Source organism: Quercus suber, unplaced genomic scaffold (assembly GCF_002906115.3).
Source record: "Quercus suber isolate HL8 unplaced genomic scaffold, Cork oak 2.0 scaffold_45, whole genome shotgun sequence".
In the NCBI taxonomy this organism is placed as follows: Eukaryota; Viridiplantae; Streptophyta; class Magnoliopsida; order Fagales; family Fagaceae; genus Quercus; species Quercus suber.
In genome coordinates, this window is record NW_027069510.1 from 237,227 (window position 1) to 254,157 (window position 16,931).

The 16,931-nt window shown below is 35.0% G+C and overlaps 3 protein-coding genes across 4 annotated transcripts; 2 read left to right on the top strand and 1 right to left on the bottom strand.

Moving 5' to 3' along the window:
- Nucleotides 1–66: 66 nt before the first annotated feature.
- Nucleotides 67–3,654, top strand: LOC112035559 (proteasome subunit alpha type-4). 2 transcript variants are annotated; one of them, XM_024068382.2, is made up of 2 exons: nucleotides 67–229; nucleotides 2,656–3,654. In XM_024068382.2, the coding sequence occupies exon 2, from the start codon at nucleotides 2,673–2,675 to the stop codon at nucleotides 3,423–3,425; it is 753 nt and encodes a 250-aa protein (XP_023924150.1). In that variant the 5' UTR covers nucleotides 67–229; nucleotides 2,656–2,672; the 3' UTR covers nucleotides 3,426–3,654. The 2 variants fall into 2 exon arrangements, with proteins under 2 accessions (XP_023924150.1, XP_023924149.1); XM_024068381.2 differs by having other exon boundaries at nucleotides 68–229; nucleotides 2,661–3,654.
- Nucleotides 3,655–4,026: 372 nt separating this feature from the next.
- On the top strand, nucleotides 4,027–11,246 carry LOC112035578 (uncharacterized). Its single transcript, XM_024068413.2, has 4 exons — nucleotides 4,027–4,592; nucleotides 6,033–6,082; nucleotides 6,210–6,262; nucleotides 10,479–11,246. Exons 1-4 carry the CDS (start codon nucleotides 4,336–4,338, stop codon nucleotides 10,806–10,808), a joined length of 690 nt encoding a protein of 229 aa, XP_023924181.1. The 5' UTR covers nucleotides 4,027–4,335; the 3' UTR covers nucleotides 10,809–11,246.
- Nucleotides 11,247–13,349: 2,103 nt separating this feature from the next.
- LOC112035566 (uncharacterized) lies at nucleotides 13,350–16,090 on the bottom strand. The gene is made up of 3 exons (XM_024068392.2): nucleotides 15,499–16,090; nucleotides 14,305–15,240; nucleotides 13,350–13,741 (listed from the first exon to the last, which is right to left on the bottom strand). Exons 1-2 carry the CDS (start codon nucleotides 15,910–15,912, stop codon nucleotides 14,329–14,331), a joined length of 1,326 nt encoding a protein of 441 aa, XP_023924160.1. The 5' UTR covers nucleotides 15,913–16,090; the 3' UTR covers nucleotides 13,350–13,741; nucleotides 14,305–14,328.
- Between the last annotated feature and the right edge of the window lie 841 nt (nucleotides 16,091–16,931).

The following is a 16,931-nucleotide window of genomic DNA, read 5'->3' on the forward strand; positions in this document are numbered from 1 at the left end:
TTTTTTAGGGTTCAAGCACAGCCACATACCCCAAAAAAAAAAAAAAAGAGCGTTTATTTATGTGCAGATTTCTTGAGAAAGAAGCAGCTATTGGTTCTCTTTTTAAAGGCAGATTGAGATTTTAGCAGAGAAGACTGAGAGAGAGAGAGAGCGAAGCTATTCAACAAGCTTTCACCCAGAAAAGAAACAGTGAACGATCGAAGCTTTCAGTTGGTCCGATCTGCATCTGGTAATCAAAATATCTCTCTGCATCTCTCTCTCTCTCTTAAACCTCACTCCTCCACATTTCTGATCTCTCTCTCTCTCTCTCTCTCATACTTAGACTAGGTTGTTGTAAAAACCCTAATTTTGTTTGCAATAATGGCATTCAATTTTTGCATGAACCCTAGAACTGATTAGTATATGCTGTTATTGGCTGAGTGCGCTAACCCTTGAATTGTTTGTACACTAAATTGATTAGGATATTCAATTTTCCTTGAATTGTTTGTGCACAAAGCTTCCACTTTTACATTTGATTAAAAGTAATAATAGATAGCATAGTAAAAAAAGAAAAGAAAGAACAAGTACAATAAATTATATTTAACATCAACAATAAAAGAAAAGAAAAATTAAGTGAAAAAAAAAATTTACATTGCTGCTTTGAGGCACATGAGCTCGACTTTTTGGTGGATGTTATCCAAGGGCACACATGAAACTGTGTCTTAGGCGTGTCAGTATCTGTGTCAGACACGGAGAAGTTTTTGTTGTGTCCGTGCTTAGGTTGCTACCTATCAATTGTGAGTAGGGATATCTTTCAAGCAATAGGGCCCTCCAACTACTTAGTGCCTGCTTGTTTATGATATTATCTCATGCTACTGAGCTTGGCTATGAAATATGTTGTTAAACATGTGAATTTTTACATAAAAGAGTTCTAGATTGATAATAGATAAAATGAATAGGGAGCTAACGTAGCATTTGGTTCGTGGAATCTAATGTACTCTCAACATCCAGTTCCTAGAAGTTTAGGCAGGCATAGAAACATAACTTTTTGGAAGCTGTGCCACATTGCATTGTTTTTGGCGAGAACGGAATGCTAGAAGTTTTGAGGGATGTGAATGGACTTTTCTTGAATTGATTGTACTTCAACCTGAGTACAACCTTAGTGTACTTGGTATGTTTTCTTTTTAGTAAATTTTTTTTCGTTACTTGTCAAAAAAAAAAAAAATTTCAGTTCCTAGGTTTATGATTCCTTAGAATTTAGATGATCGGAAATGTAATTATACCCACTTTTGGTTTGTTAGAAATCTAGTAGGATTTAATAAGAATACGAGGTCACCATGTTTGGTTTATTCTTAATCCTTTAGAAATTATTTATTCTCCTAAAAATGTCAAGCATATTACCCATCACTTATATGTGACTTCTACAAATAAATAATGGAAAAAATAGTATGAACTGTGAACTAAAGTCAAATCTCTTAAAGTGAAAGTTTATCACTTTTGATTGACACATAAAAGACTGAAATAATTATTTCAAATTCTTGTGTTTCATTGTTATCATATCAAACTGATTTATTTTGTTCGAACACTAAAACAGTTCTGAATAGAAGATAAAAAATCAAAGTTAACAATAATTGTTAAAGGTGAATATGTATAAAAGATGTTGAATGCATAGCGTAAGCACCTGAGAATAAAGAAGAGATGTTTGATTAGAAAAGTATTCTGTTTTAGTTAGTCATGGTATTAAACTGGGGGTGTAATTGTCACTCTTAAAAAGCAGAGCTTTCCCAAGTTATGGGAATGTGGATACTTTAAAGTAAATTCACAGTCCTACAAATGTGAGGGTTGGTGCCTATACCCTGAGCTATTTGCAACCAGAACTAGGAATGCTCTGGAATGAGGAATCCACTAAAAATTCTCAGGAATCCTAAAAGATTATCCCAAATCAAATGAAGTGTAATCTCAAATGTAAAATATATTATTTTTGCCTCCGTATTTTGAAAAGGGCATTTCTACATTGTAGTGTTGATTCTTTCTTTCACTAGTTACTGCTATTATTATCACTAAATCATTATGCCAATGGCTATCGTACTCAAGTGGCATGTCTACTAAAATATTGGTGAGGTCTTGGGTTCAATCCTTGAGAGCAGAAAGATTTGGCTGTGGGAAAGCTACCCCATCTTGTAGCCTACTATTACCTAATGTCTATATTTACATATATTTGTGTTCTTTTGTACGTGTACACATCATTTTTCCTTTTTATATATTACCTGAATCTTCTGTTAGCATCTTGAAATAGCTGCTAAATCTCTTCAAAGTTGCAAATATGTATGCTTTTTTTTTTTTTTTAATAATTATTAGCATCTTGAAATAGCTGCTAAATCTCTTCAAAGTTGCAAATATGTATGCTTTTTTTTTTTTTTTTAATAATTTATTTATTTAAATATGTATGCTTTTGATTCATGTTCTTGGATGCTTTCTAATATGTTCTGATTATCATATCTCAACATATGTCCTTCAAGTGCTTAAGTTGTGCCCTCTACCTGTTTGTGTGTGCTTTGGCTTCTAGGTTTTTCCTATTTTGCTCTGTTCTAAAAAATTTTGTGGGTTGGCATTGTTAATGTTCTTTCATTCTGGTTATTTGCGCATTGAAGTCATGATAGTTTCTTTTCTTATTAGTCCAGGTCTAATTCAAAATGTCTCGAAGGTATGATAGTCGTACAACAATCTTCTCCCCTGAAGGCCGTCTATTCCAAGTTGAATATGCAATGGAGGCCATTGGAAATGCAGGTGCTGCAATTGGGATATTATCAAAAGATGGGGTTGTCTTGGTTGGTGAAAAGAAAGTTACTTCCAAACTCCTGCAAACCTCAGCTTCCACTGAAAAGATGTACAAGATTGATGATCATGTTGCATGTGCTGTGGCTGGAATAATGTCTGATGCCAACATCCTAATTAACACTGCTAGGGTCCAAGCCCAACGCTACACTTTTGCTTACCAAGAGCCCATGCCTGTTGAGCAGCTAGTTCAATCTCTCTGTGATACTAAGCAAGGGTACACACAATTTGGTGGTCTCCGGCCTTTTGGTGTTTCATTTCTTTTTGCAGGATGGGACAAAAATTTTGGGTTTCAGCTTTATATGAGTGACCCAAGTGGTAACTATGGAGGTTGGAAAGCTGCAGCAATTGGTGCGAACAACCAGGCTGCACAATCAATGCTTAAACAGGATTACAAGGATGATATGACAAGGGAAGAGGGGGTCCAGCTTGCACTGAAGGTGCTCAGTAAAACAATGGACAGCACAAGCCTAACTTCAGATAAGCTTGAATTAGCTGAGGTTTTCCTCTCACCTTCCGGCAATGTGAAGTATCAAGTTTGCTCACCCGAGACTCTGAATAAGCTGTTGGTGAAGTTTGGGGTGACCCAACCAGCTGCTGAGGCTTCCTAAACTATGTTAATCTATACTGGTTTATTAAATTATGTTTTCTCGGGATGTTTTTGTTGTATTTTCATAATTACTCTTTTGTATTGGATTGCAACCATTGTGTTTGATCTTTCCATCTAATTCCTCTCAGATGTTCCTAGTATTTAATCGGGCATGTAGCTTAAAGCCAAATTTATCACATTCCTGGTATTACTTCTTTTATTTGGAAGTTTGATCTACTTCTTTTTGGTTATTTTAGCATGGAATTTGTTTCATATTTTTGCAATTTATGTATTTTTAGGTGTATAGATGGATTTTCATTCATGTGATTATCTTCAATTGTGGTTTTCTTAAATGGGGTGGTCTCACCCACTGAATTTTTAGTTGTAATGTGAAATCCAATCTAAATCATATATCAATATTGCTTGGTCCTTCAAAAGCATTTTGAGGTTTCCAAAAATCAAATCCATCTCATTTTTCAAACACCACCTTAATCTAATAACTTTTTATTTTTTAATCTTTACTTTACTAAATTTAAGTTACTTTAACAATCAGCCAAAAAAAAAAAAAAATCTGTTTTGGACCTTTGGTGGAAACAAAACCTGCTAAGGCCCAAGCCTATTAGCTGCCCATTATCTATGGCGGGCCGTAATTGTTTAGACCCACCAACACCACCACCGGTATTCCAAAGCCGAGGCCGGGACAAAGAGAAAGTGAGGGAAACAAAGTCAGAGCGAGCGAGAAACGCACAGATTTGAAGGTTCAAGCTGGGTCTCTCTTGATGCATTATTCTGATTCGTGTTAGTTTATCTGTTACTTCTTGTTCAAGCTAGTTATCGGACCCTACTTGTTGATAGTTGAGTGGGACTATCAATCCTAGCCCAACAGCTACTACATGCAGTTTAAGCAAAAATGTGAAAAAAGGTAACCAACCATGTTTCGCACCAGAGCCACTTGGGTCCGATCCGCAAAGCCATTATTCAATTCCAAACCCAGACCATTTTGCACCAACAACAACAACAAGACGACCAAACCCACAAGCAATAACAGTATCAGTGTCAGTGAAAACAATGCTGTTGAATCCAATGTGAGTAATGATTACCACCAAGCGTATAAGCAGCTGGACAAGCTGGACTTTGTCACTGCCGCTAAGATGCTCTTCACGGATCCTCCCAAGAAAAAGAAATTCGGGTATTGTTTTGCCTTTTTTGGTACTTCATGTCGTAGCTACTGCTTTTGGGTTCTCTTGGGGTTTAAGCTTCTTTCGGCATTTCGTCAAACACCTTTGTTTCATTTGTGTTTTGATATTTATGAATTGTGATAGCGATGGAATTTAGGAATGGGGACAGTAATTTGGACAAATAGAAGAAAGGTTAGTGAAAATTAGAGTGGTACCAGTTGGATTTGAGGATAGTGAAACTCATTAAGGTTGTATAGACTTCAATGTTTAGTTATCTTTCATTTTGACTCTGATAATAGTTTCTTAAGCCTTATAGCTCTGTTGGTACCTCTGCCTCTCCCTGATGGAAAGATTGTAGTTTTGATATGTGGGGGCATAGTGCCCTTAAAAATCTATTTGTAACAAAAAAGAAGTTTCTTAACAACTGTTTGTTACAGGTTTGATGGATAGGAGAGGTAAGCTTGATGGTTTCTTAGTTTGTAAAATGTTTAAAAATTGAATGTTGGAAGGTAAATTGGGGTGATGACAAAACTTATTTTGTTCAAAATGTTGATATAAGAGACGGGTTCATTGTCATTCCTCTTATCTAGATGTAATCTCTACTATGACATGCACACATATATTTGGATTACATTTTCTGTAGGCTTAGGCATATTTAATATGGATCCTATGCTGTATGTATTTTGTACATCATCTTCTAATAGACATTTTTGTTCATCAGCACAATTATCATCATAATAGGAGAGTGAATAATCCATGATATTCATCAAATATCATTTTCCATAAGGGTTAGCATCTAGCTAAAACAATATCTAGCCCGCTCACACCTTCTGTTCTGCATCATATCATGTGTATACCCTGGAATGTCATAAATTTAGATCTTTTCAGTTGGTTTCATACCTGTCAAAATGGATCCACATTTATATCCTAGGGGTTTTATTCTAATGTAATCTATTGGTTCATAGCTCAATATGCTACTTTCATTCCACGAAATCTAGGATATTGTACGAAAGAGTGCCTTTTCTGGCACCTTGAGATTCTTAGTCTGCACCCTACGGGTAAAATATAATATGTAACATTCTCTGCTTATGATAATACTCCACATTGTTTGAGATATCCATGTAGTTGACAAATAAATTGAGAATGTGTTTTGAGGAAAGTAAAGTAAACTGCAAATCTGCTTTTGTCTGCTGAACTTTTGAATGTATCCTACTTCATGTTCTGGCTGCATATTCCATATCCATACTTAATGTTTTTGAGTGCCTGGAATGAGCAACATTTCATTTCTAAGTGTTTACAGAAATGTTGCGTGCTTGTTTGCCAATGTTTTTATACTGTAAATTATTTCCCAGAGGAATGATATATTAGTCATATTGTCTATATCTAAAACCCTCTTTGCATTTTCATTTCCATTATCAATACATATTCTTACATGTCTCTTCCATGGTCAGGTTTGATTTCCATCTGGTACAATTCTTCTTTGCCTGCATGCCTTCCTTGGGTATGTTAATTTGCACATCTTAACATATACAAAACACTTATTTTTTAGACATGTCTTGCTGGGATTTATTTTTAGACATGTCTCTTGGGTTGGTGCTACTATCTAAAAACACTTATTTTTGTGACAGCTGTATATTTGGTGGCTCAATATGCTCGCTATGATATCAGAAAAATGGAAGCAGTAAGTTTTGTTTTTTTTTCCTCTTCTCTTTACAGGCCTGCAATGAAGTCAATAAAATTATTGGCCTTTCTTGGATCGTTTTCTCATTTGTTCTCTCTTTGTTTATAGACTGTTGATCCTTCTTTATTTCCTTAACTATATATCCTCAGTTCTTTCATATATGCATTGGAATTCCTTGTTAACAGTTTAAGGACACTCATGGTGCATATTGATCCACTTAGCAAGTTCCCTGCCAGAAAACCTTAATGCATTATAATTACTGTATGGTACTAATTATAACTTAAAAACTTCTATGCCATCAAATTTTGATTCTTGTATCTGTATAAATTATGCTTCTGCAATTGAAGTCTATAGATTAGACAGTAGTTTTCATTTGACAATAAATTGTGAGAATGTGAGGAGCCAGCATGTACAACTTTTGTAGGCACTCTGCCTTTTCCACCTCATTAGTCTTAATATCGGGCTGACTTTCATGGAAACCTTTCTCATGGAAGGGAAAATATCACAGAGTCACATTAGTTAAACATTTGGCATGAAACAATTCTGCCTTATAAGGAAATCGTGCAATTTACTCTTGAAGAAACTGACCATGAGAATTTGAAACAAAGGAGTGTTCTACATGTAGGACATTTGTGTTCCACAAAGCTTGTGAAGAAAAATGAATTTATACCCTGTTTATTCTTCATTGTATTCTTTCTTGATGGCAGTGACAAACTCTTGAAGAAACATTTAGTGTAAGTAACCTAAATTAATTCTCCATATTGATGTGAGAACCTTAATTTAGGGGCCTTGTTGGGCATGTAATCTGGAACTTCCTCTCAGTTATTGATATCAACAGTGACACAGCACTTTCAGTACAGTGGTAGTTTATGCTTATTGGAAGGAAAAAATATACATATAGTTTAGCTCAAATACTGGAGACATCATGTTCTAAAATAGACACCTCCTTTTTATAGTTAACTTCTCTCATCCAGGAAGCACAAAGAAATATTTATTTTTATTTAATTACAAAAGTCAATTGTATTTTTTAGGTATTATTAGTTAATTAGGTTAATGGTATTTTATTTCCTAGAGTCGATGTTGTTTTTTTAATTCAATAAATGGGACTTTCCAAGTCAATTAGAATTTCCCAAGTCATTGATAATAGAGTTTAGTAGGCTATATAGCTTATAAGGGTAGTATTGTACTCATTACTAAATTATAGATAGCTTGATTAATGAAATTTCTTTGGAAAATTTCCATTGGTTTGGTGTTGACTTTTTTAATTTTTTTAATAAGTTTTATTGATTAAAAAAGTAGATTGCACCAAGTACATAGGACATATACTTAAGTTGAAGCTCATAACTAATAACAGACCCAAGTACACAGGAAATGTACTATGGGTGCAATACAATTAAGATCCCAAAAAACAATGATCAATCAAAACAGGAAGAGAAGAAAAAGAAAAAGATCTAAGTAAGTGCTAAAGTTACGATAATCAATAAAATCCAACAAGCTTGAGAAAGAAAAAAAAAATTCCTGTCATTGTCATTCATTTAAACAAAGTTCTAATATGTTGTTGTTTCCTATATATGATTGTTTGTTCATATCCCTTAAAGCTTTGCACATTCCTCTCCTTTCAAATACACCACATAAAAAAATAAAAAAATAAAGGATGGCCTTTCAAATCCCACTATTTGGATGTCTACCAAAACATAAAGTAACAACCCCTCTAGGCATCACCCATTGAACCCCAAAAAGGGCAAAATCATATTCCACAACTTTAGCAAACGAACGGTGAAGAAGCAAGTGATCAACTATCTCCTCTTCCCTCTTACACAGACAACAAAAACTCACTGAAATAATGCTTTTTTTCCTCAAATTATCCACTATTTAGATTTTCCCAAATGACACAATTTAAGTGAAGAAAGCAATGCCTGTCCTCTCCATGGACTCATAGAAACTGAGTAAAAGATCCAAAACAGACGAAAAGGACTCCCAACTCACAATCTTGAAATGGATATATAAAATTCAACACCCTATTATTGGTCTGCTACTGGAGCTTCCTTATCACTTGTCATCACACATCCACCCAAAATTTATTTCTGGTGGCATCCTCTACTACATCAAAGAGACCTTAACCAACCCTAGGTGTTGATTTATAGAGGTTCTCTCTTCCTTGGTGTTGACTCCTAGGTTATCTATCATTTGTTTTTCTGTTTTTCAGTTTTATTATTGTAACATTCTAGTTTTGTCCTACATCATTCTCTCTCTCTAAAAGAAACATGATGATATCACCTTGTGGCATTCATTCACATTTCACTTGCCACATGCTATTGTTGTGCTTTATTCAATCAGTAATGACTACTGAAAAAAAGTTTCTAATGATACCTCTAGTGGGGATTAATGACTACTTTGAAATTTTGAATTTATTAGTGTTGTGTTTGGATATGGGGACTAACAATCAAAGTATTTGAAGAATAATTATTAATATAAATTTATTGATATTAATTTAATAACACAGGACAATTTCAGATTTGGGGATTTTTCTCAAACAAAGACACTTGTGATGTTATGTATTTAAAATGACATTTTACGTCTAATGATTTCAAAACCACTTATTAATAAAGCTCCAATTCATCCATAAATTTCATCAAGAGAAAAAAGTCATCAAGAGAAAAAAGTTGAACTTCTCATCTTTATTCAATTCACTAAATTGCAAATCCAAATCCAAATCCAATCTTTCCTAAATGTTTCTATTCAACAAACCATAGTGGAATTTGAAAGTTCCAACACATTTTATTTCCCTCTCATAAAAATTCAATGACTTTAGTAGTGTTGTTTCAAATAATTTTTGAATTTATGTTACTCCTGTGTGGAAAGTAGATTCCTAATTTAAATTTGTCCGTAAGTAAAGGACAACGAGCTCAAATTACAGTCTTATCCAAAACAAAAAGATCAATTTTTGACCAAGCAAACTACTAAATTCATGTGGAAGCTGAGGGATAAAAAGTATTTTCTTTTGACAGTAAGAATTTCACCCCCCCCCACCCCCCCCCCCCCCCCCCCCCCCAAAACTTGTTCAAAGGTTTGGCAACAAAGTTGGGGGTAGTCCTCTCCCATCATAACCACTATACATAACTTGCCATTACAGGTGGCAAATTTCAAGCCAATTTGCAATCGGAGCATTTGGAGTGGAATTGACAACAAATTCCTTACTTGCCTAAGTTCAGACATAAAATTTTGGAAATATGGGCACAAGTGAACATAGGTGCTCTTCTGACACTCTTGACCTTAAGATGGTTTCAAAATTTCTGCTCTCTTGCTCTCACTCTGCAAAGCAAGCCCATAACTGCTCAACTCGAAGGTGGGGGTTTAAGCTTAGTCTCTAATATTACACCATAAGACTTTTGCTAGTTGAATTAGCTAGAACCTTCCTAATTAAGAATCAATTTACAAGATTGGAATTGACACTATGCTTCTATTGCACACTGATTTACACAACTAGTATTTGGTTAAACGTTTGGAAGCATTTTAAAACCACTTCATTTTACATGAAATATTTTGAACATAAGCAAAAACTCAGTAATATCAGCGTTTGTGCAGAACCTAACAGTTAACACAGCCTCATAAACTGCTAATATGGCTAATCTGGATGCTTTTTATTTATTGACCTTGGGCTGTAATTTGAAAATCGAAAGTATCAATAAATGTTACTTTAAAACTCCCCTCCCTTTTTTGTCCCCTACACGTGAGGAGTAATACATAACTACGTGCAAATTATTATATTGCATGTGTCATAGTTTGGATCAAATCTATTGCCATTGTTATAACTTATTTAAAACAAAAGATCTTGATGGCATGGCTGTAATTTGACAAAAAGGTTAAAGTCATTAAAATGACCTTAATTTTTTAAATTGCAGACACTCCTCTATACGATTAGTCTGCAGTATTAATTGGAATAATAATATCTGTTTTTGAGATTGCTTCATTTGTTTTTAATCCTTAATTTCATAGAAGTAGCATTGCAAGGTTCAACATGTAAGAAGAATGCTATCTTAAGTGAGATCAAGCAGATTCATTTTAATGGGGATCAATTGCTGGATGTTTGTCAGCAATTGATAACTTTCTACTACCTAGTATACAACTTTTTTTAGGTTTCCCCCCCTCCTGTTTTGCTTGGATTTTAGTTGGCTTCCTTTTTGATGATTTAGAAAAAAAAAATACAAAATCTTAGGAACTGGAGCAGAAAAAGAAGCAAGAAGAAGAAAAGAAAGCAAAAGAAATGGAGTTAAATGCCACAGAAGAAAAAGAAGCAGGATCTGATTCAGAGCTTTTGGAGGTGAAAGTGAGACTGGATAAGCTTGAGGAGGCTATAAAGGAGATAGTGGTTGAAACAAAGAAGCAACCTGCTAGTGGTCTAGCCAAAAATCAGAAAGAGGGCAGTGAGAAAAAGGATCTTGCCACTGAGCCAACCAACACCAAAAGTAGATCAGAACCCAGCAATATTGTAGGTAAAGATCATCTCAATAAACAGGAGCCTGTGGAACCGAGACCAGGTTCCTGAAGCTTCCCTGCAGGATCAGAAGGGCAAGACCCAAAATGGAGGGTCTTCTCAAGATGCGAAAACATGAACACAAGCTTCTTCAATTCAAGTAGATATAAAAGCACAAAGGTTTTGTTTTAGACAAAGCATGCACCTGAATTGTCTTCTTTTTTGGGGGGAAAAGTCCGACAATCAATTTGCATGGTTTTGGGATCAGCACAAGTTACATAGAGAGATCCATTGATCAAAAAATTTAATTGCTTATTAGTGGAAATTTTATGCGGCTGAATTGTCTCTCTTGTTGGGCATTTTCTGTGCTTGCAACATGTAAGAGTATTTAATTATAGATCTTTTTTTTCTTTCTTTATTTTTGTTTTTCGTGATAAGTAGTGTGAATGCCTTAAGGAGAGTAAATTTTGATGCATCACATTACCAAAGAATGTGAGTTATTGGTTTCAAGCTGTGGTGATCGACTGGTTTTTATTGGTTAGTTTACATACCTTAATCTCTCTGAACCAACAAGCTCAGAGTATTGGTCCATGGTTCTATCAAATATTAATCTACCTTGTCCGTACGAGCTAGATATGGATTTGCTTTCTAGATATGGATTTCAAAGCAAAGGTGTACAATATGCCATATCATTCAAAAATTTGAATGATAGGACAGTTTATACACTGTTAGATCCAAAAATAAAATCTAAATAATGAAATAGACGAAATGTATAGTTTTTGAAATGGAGAAGATCATGTAGAATAAGGTATTGCAGCTCATAAGCTTTTTATTTCCTTGTGTAGCTGCATACACATGTGCACGCAAATGAAACAAAATGCAAGGGCACAAGAATTTAGCAAATTCCATACAAGAGCACGACCTATTTGTAAGTTTAAGGCAAACTTTTGTATGGATGCACATTCTCTCAAAAGTCTTGTTCACTGAATCAAGTTGTAGCATAAAATTCAAACAGATGAATTGAACACATGTAATTGGGCCTTGGAGATATTACACTTGTAAAAGCCCCAGAATGTCGTAGGAAGCAGATGTGGAAGGAACAATTGTTGATAACTGTTGAGCCTTAAGTATAAATGGAGGACACGTTCTCTACTAACAAACTTGCTTTAGTAAGGTTTTGTAAGTTGTTCATGCGAGTTACTTATAACTTGTTACTTGTTTAATCTTGTTTCAATGGATCCACAACCTTAGTTTGATCTCAATTCTTAGTTGTCAATTTTGTTTGATCTATAATGCATCAATCTCATTTGATGTTTAGAATGTTTATTTAGGCTTCGATCTATTTCCTATGCAAAGTACTGAATCATTTGATCTATTTATTGTTTAGACTAATTAGGCCTTGATCTGTTCTGTTTGCAATTAAACTTAGCTTAATCATGAATTGCTTAGCTTCCTGTGAATCAATGGCATTGGATCTTACTTAGATTTTAGGTCTGGTACTTGTTAATTTAGAATTTACTTGTATTCCATAAGTTTACTGTTGAGAGAAATGGACCATGGAATGAAAATCATCTTGCTTATTAGTTATTAGATTTTGTAGTGAATCTACCATTGTTATTGGGAAAACAGATGAATTTATCTTCTCTGATTAGTGGAGCAATGCATCATACAATGCTTGAATCATGAATGGAGTTGTCATGAATATGCTTTCCTGCGATAAATGAAGACTACCTCAAATAAGTTCGGGGAGTAAAGTTTTTCAGTCTGTTAGCTATATTATCTTTGAGATGGTGTTAAAAATCGCATTGCATAAGCTTTTTGGACGATAGTTTTGGGAGGTTGCAAATCGATTAAATTTAGAAATTAGTGCCAAGAAGGTGTGATTCATCTCTTTGAGACCACTGGTGAAGAAATCATACTTAAGTCTGGTCACACCGGGAACCACCTCAATACTTCAATAATGCTAGTAAAAAGATCACAAACAGATTAGGCTTTGGAGTTTTTATTGCTCCCTTGTTGAAAATGGCTTGTTTGATTTCAACATCATTGTGGACCATACAGAGGTTTTGATTTTCTTCTTCTGCGACAGTCGGGTGAATTAAATGCTCTAGATTTAAGTTAGGTGAGGAAGAAGATCTTGAGGATTTGAAAAGACCAGAGAAGTGATTAACAAAGCAATCCTTAATTGCCTCTCTACCCAGAAATCCAATTTCCATTGGCCTTTCAAGAAATCAGTAGCATTCTTTCTCCTTGTAATTATTGTTGAGAGGTGAAAATACCAATATTTAAGTCTGAGCTCGTTAAGCCATTAGACTCTAAATTTCTGTTTCCAAAACTCCTCTCTTATAAAGCATTCCTCGAGTTCAATAGTAAGCTGTAGTTCCAATTCCAGACTATAGTTACCGGATTCTACCTTTTGAACTTCACCTATTCAGTTTGCAATCACTATATTCAGAAGTGAATGTTGCCACATATATTTTTTTTTTTTGATAAGTAAAAAGATGTATATTCAAAGAGCTACCTCATGAAAAACAAAAGGTAGAGCAAGGAGTACAGAGAAGGAAACAAACAACAAGAAAAAACAACAAAACAAACAAAAGCCAACATAAGAACTAAGTACAGAGAATCTTGAAATTTATTTCTCCAGGCTTGCTTAATAACTAGGCGACATGTACAGTTTTGAAAACTTATAACATATGATAGACAATGTACTAAATGTTCCCTTAAAAAGTTAGCTTTTCTAGATAAGATCAACAAAAACAAACTAAGAAACATTATTGCCACCAACCCCTTTTTGTTTTGGCAACATATTGAATGTTCTAAACATAATTGTTCTTTTTAAGTGCTGTAAACATGTTGACGCCACCGCCGATGAGGTTGGCAAGAATCAACTCCAAGGGGTTTTTCAGGGCATATTTGACTCACGAGTCAAACCTTTTGATCCCAGCTGGGCCCTGAACTCGTTCAGTGCAAATGTCACCTTGAATCATGGATCAATCTGCATTCTGGCAGCATAAAAGATCATTCTATCTTTGCCAAGGACAATAAGATCAAAAAGGTCACACAAAGAATGAGGAATCATTTTGAGACAAGAAATGGGGGAAATAAATGCATAATGTTTGAAAACATGCAAACTCAAAGTGGCAATAACTATTCTGCCTTCGTGAAGATCTCATTCTTGGCTGGAAGAAGAGAAAGAACAAGAGATTTACGAGATCTGAATGGGGCAGGTCAAGGCAATATTAACACAAATTATGGATACTGAAAGGTATATGGCACTATAAGTCAGTCTGTAGCTGAAGATAGAAACCGGCTCAAATACAATTAACAATTTGCAGGTGCATCATGCATGCACGCAAAAATTCACATTGACTAGGTGATTGAGTGGACAGCCGAAGCACAATGCATATTCACAGTGCAGTGGTCTGACTAACTTCAGTTTTTCCTTAATCCTTTTTCAATAGTACACTAGGAAAAAAGTCAGGTAGAAGTGCAAGTACATACAGATAAAAAGAAGTCAAGAATCAAGATTCAACAAAAAAGGAGAAGCTAGCATAGTGTGCCTTACAAGCTGCTGGGGTTCATCGGGTAATCAAGCAATAGACTCGTCCGACTCTACTTTGGACTTCATCCTATACTTTCGGCCCAGTCTCTGCGAGCTGTTACTTCCATCTTCTAATGGTTTCATTTCATCTTCCTCCATTGCACAAACTTCATTGTCTTCCATGGCCCAAGCTGCAATTCTAATAGGCAAGCCTCTCCTATGCATAAATTCCTTGCCCAAATCATCCCGGTTTTGCTTTGAGACAGTAGCATTGTCTACCATTATAGTATCACCTGTTTTTCTTTTTGGTATAAAGGTGACTGATGGAAGATCATTGGAAGCATCTTCCTGCTGTGAGTCCATATCCTTTGGCCTATTCAGCAGCTTTAAAAAGTCCATATAGGCTTGCTTGTTAGATTCCTCGTCCATGTCGCTAGATGAATCAAAGGTGTAATGTGTATATTTCGAAGGATTCCGTATATAATCCGGAACTGCAGAAGAAAAGTTAGCCTCATTTAAAACCATAGCATTTCCCACAAAACCGGTATCCATTGGGACATTGCTGTCTCCTTCAGAACCTCCACTACAATTAGCTTTACATTCAGGTTCAAACCGGACACGTTTGTCTGACTTGGAATCCGATTGACAATCCTTCCTCTTCAGAATAGATTTCAGTTTAACACCATCCTCAGACATGTTACTTTCATCCTCTCTCGCCGGTGCATCTTTCTCAGAGACTCGCAAAGAATCAATTTGTTGAGCTGCTTCGGCATCTTCTTTGAGCCTAATTTTTGCAGCCAAGTGATTCGCACGTGGGTCTCTCTCAACTTCCTCAATCGAATCAGGAAGCTCATAGTTAGAATCTATAGCTATACCATAATCATTTATATCCTTCATATACAACCGTTCCTCAGGCTTTTCACTATTAACAGCCAGTTTGTCATATTCATCTTCCTCTTCCTGCACCAAATAATCCAATATCCATTTAGACAAATCCCACATCACTACTATAACAACTAAAACCCCATTAAATTAACACAGTACATAACACACAAAATTAGTATTTAGTACCCATAATCACACATGTTGCATAAAGTGGAATTACTTGCAAAATAAAATTTTCCTTACCTATGCAAAACAAAACCCGTGTCAAATTTTAGCGTTTTGACCATGTAATAACATGACACGACTAAATTATAAAAACCACATTCCAAATACCTCGTAATCCAAAGTACAGTCTTGGCCAATAGAGCACTTAATTTGCCACTCTTCATCGTTAAAGTCTTCCGGTTTAATGGAGGCGAGTGAACCGGGTTCGTCGTCGACGTCGTCATCGTCAAGGTCATCGAGGTCTTTCACCAGCTCATCCTTCAAACTCAAATCCACCAAACGATTTTCCTGCAGCTTGTGATCATGGTTTGTCAATAAGGAATGGGAGTCGGGTTCGGAAATGGTCTTGTCTCTGACCCATTCCTTCCTTTCGATTTCGTCGTCTGTGAGAGACCACAGAGACGAAGATGGCGTTGTGGCTGTTGGGGTTGAAGCTGATGCTGAAGAAGAAGAAGAAGAAGAAGAAGCAGCAGCTAGAGAGCCGAAGATTTTATCAACTCGGACTTTGAAGCTGTCGTCCATGGCTGCAGCTGGTTTTAAGGAAGGAAGGGGAAAGTATCAGGGTTTTGAAAAGTTACACGATTTTGGGGGTTTGAGAATGAGAAGCTTTTTGGAGTTTCGACAATCTGACTATTTTATTTTTATCAATGTCTGGCTGCGAATCCCACTACTCCAGCCTTCGCCGTTGTTTTTCTACAGTCTGTTAGATGCTATTATACGACGTGTCGTTTTATTTAAACCATCACTCGTAGAATCTGAGCTGGGGTCTCGTCACTCGTGATATATCCGGGATTCTAGGTCTTCCAAACCTCTAGTCACTAGTCAGTATCTTATGGTCACTACTACGGGATTTCTTCCAATAATGCTTTTTTTTTTGAGAAAGATCTTCCAATATCACTTCATTATTTTTCAATTACTTTTCTAAAAAAAAAAATTCACCAATTACTAAATGTCAGCTCAACATAAAAAATTATGAAATTTAAACATATTGTAAAATAAGAGAATTACTTATAGTCAATTTAATAGTAGTAATATTCATAGAGACTTGTAATTTAACTAGTTAACATTTGTTGGTGTTTTCAAGATATTACTTGTTGTATCTAAAGGAGGAAAAAAAAAAGTCCCTCTAGCTAAAATAAACCTTACTGTTGTTTTGTGGGTCAACATGCATTGGTCTTAATAGTAGTAATATTTTAGGACAACTTATTTAAGAAAATTTTAAAATCTCATCAATCCATTTAAAAATTAATTAATTTTATCACATAATTAATAATTTAATAAATTAAAAAATATATATAATGACACTCGTCACTATTTTAAAAGCTTGTTGATTTTTCATTTTTCTTTAGTTTCGGAGGGTGTTTATTTTTTGCAGCACAGGAATGATTTTTCTAATTTTAAAATTTTTCTTAACTAGGACTAAATTGTGTGCTTTAGAAGAAAAGGTCTAAATAAATTTTTTAATTTAAAAAAAAAAACTACAATTTTTCGTTTTTTAATTATTTATTTGAGATTTTTTTTTTCAATTTTATGTTGATAAT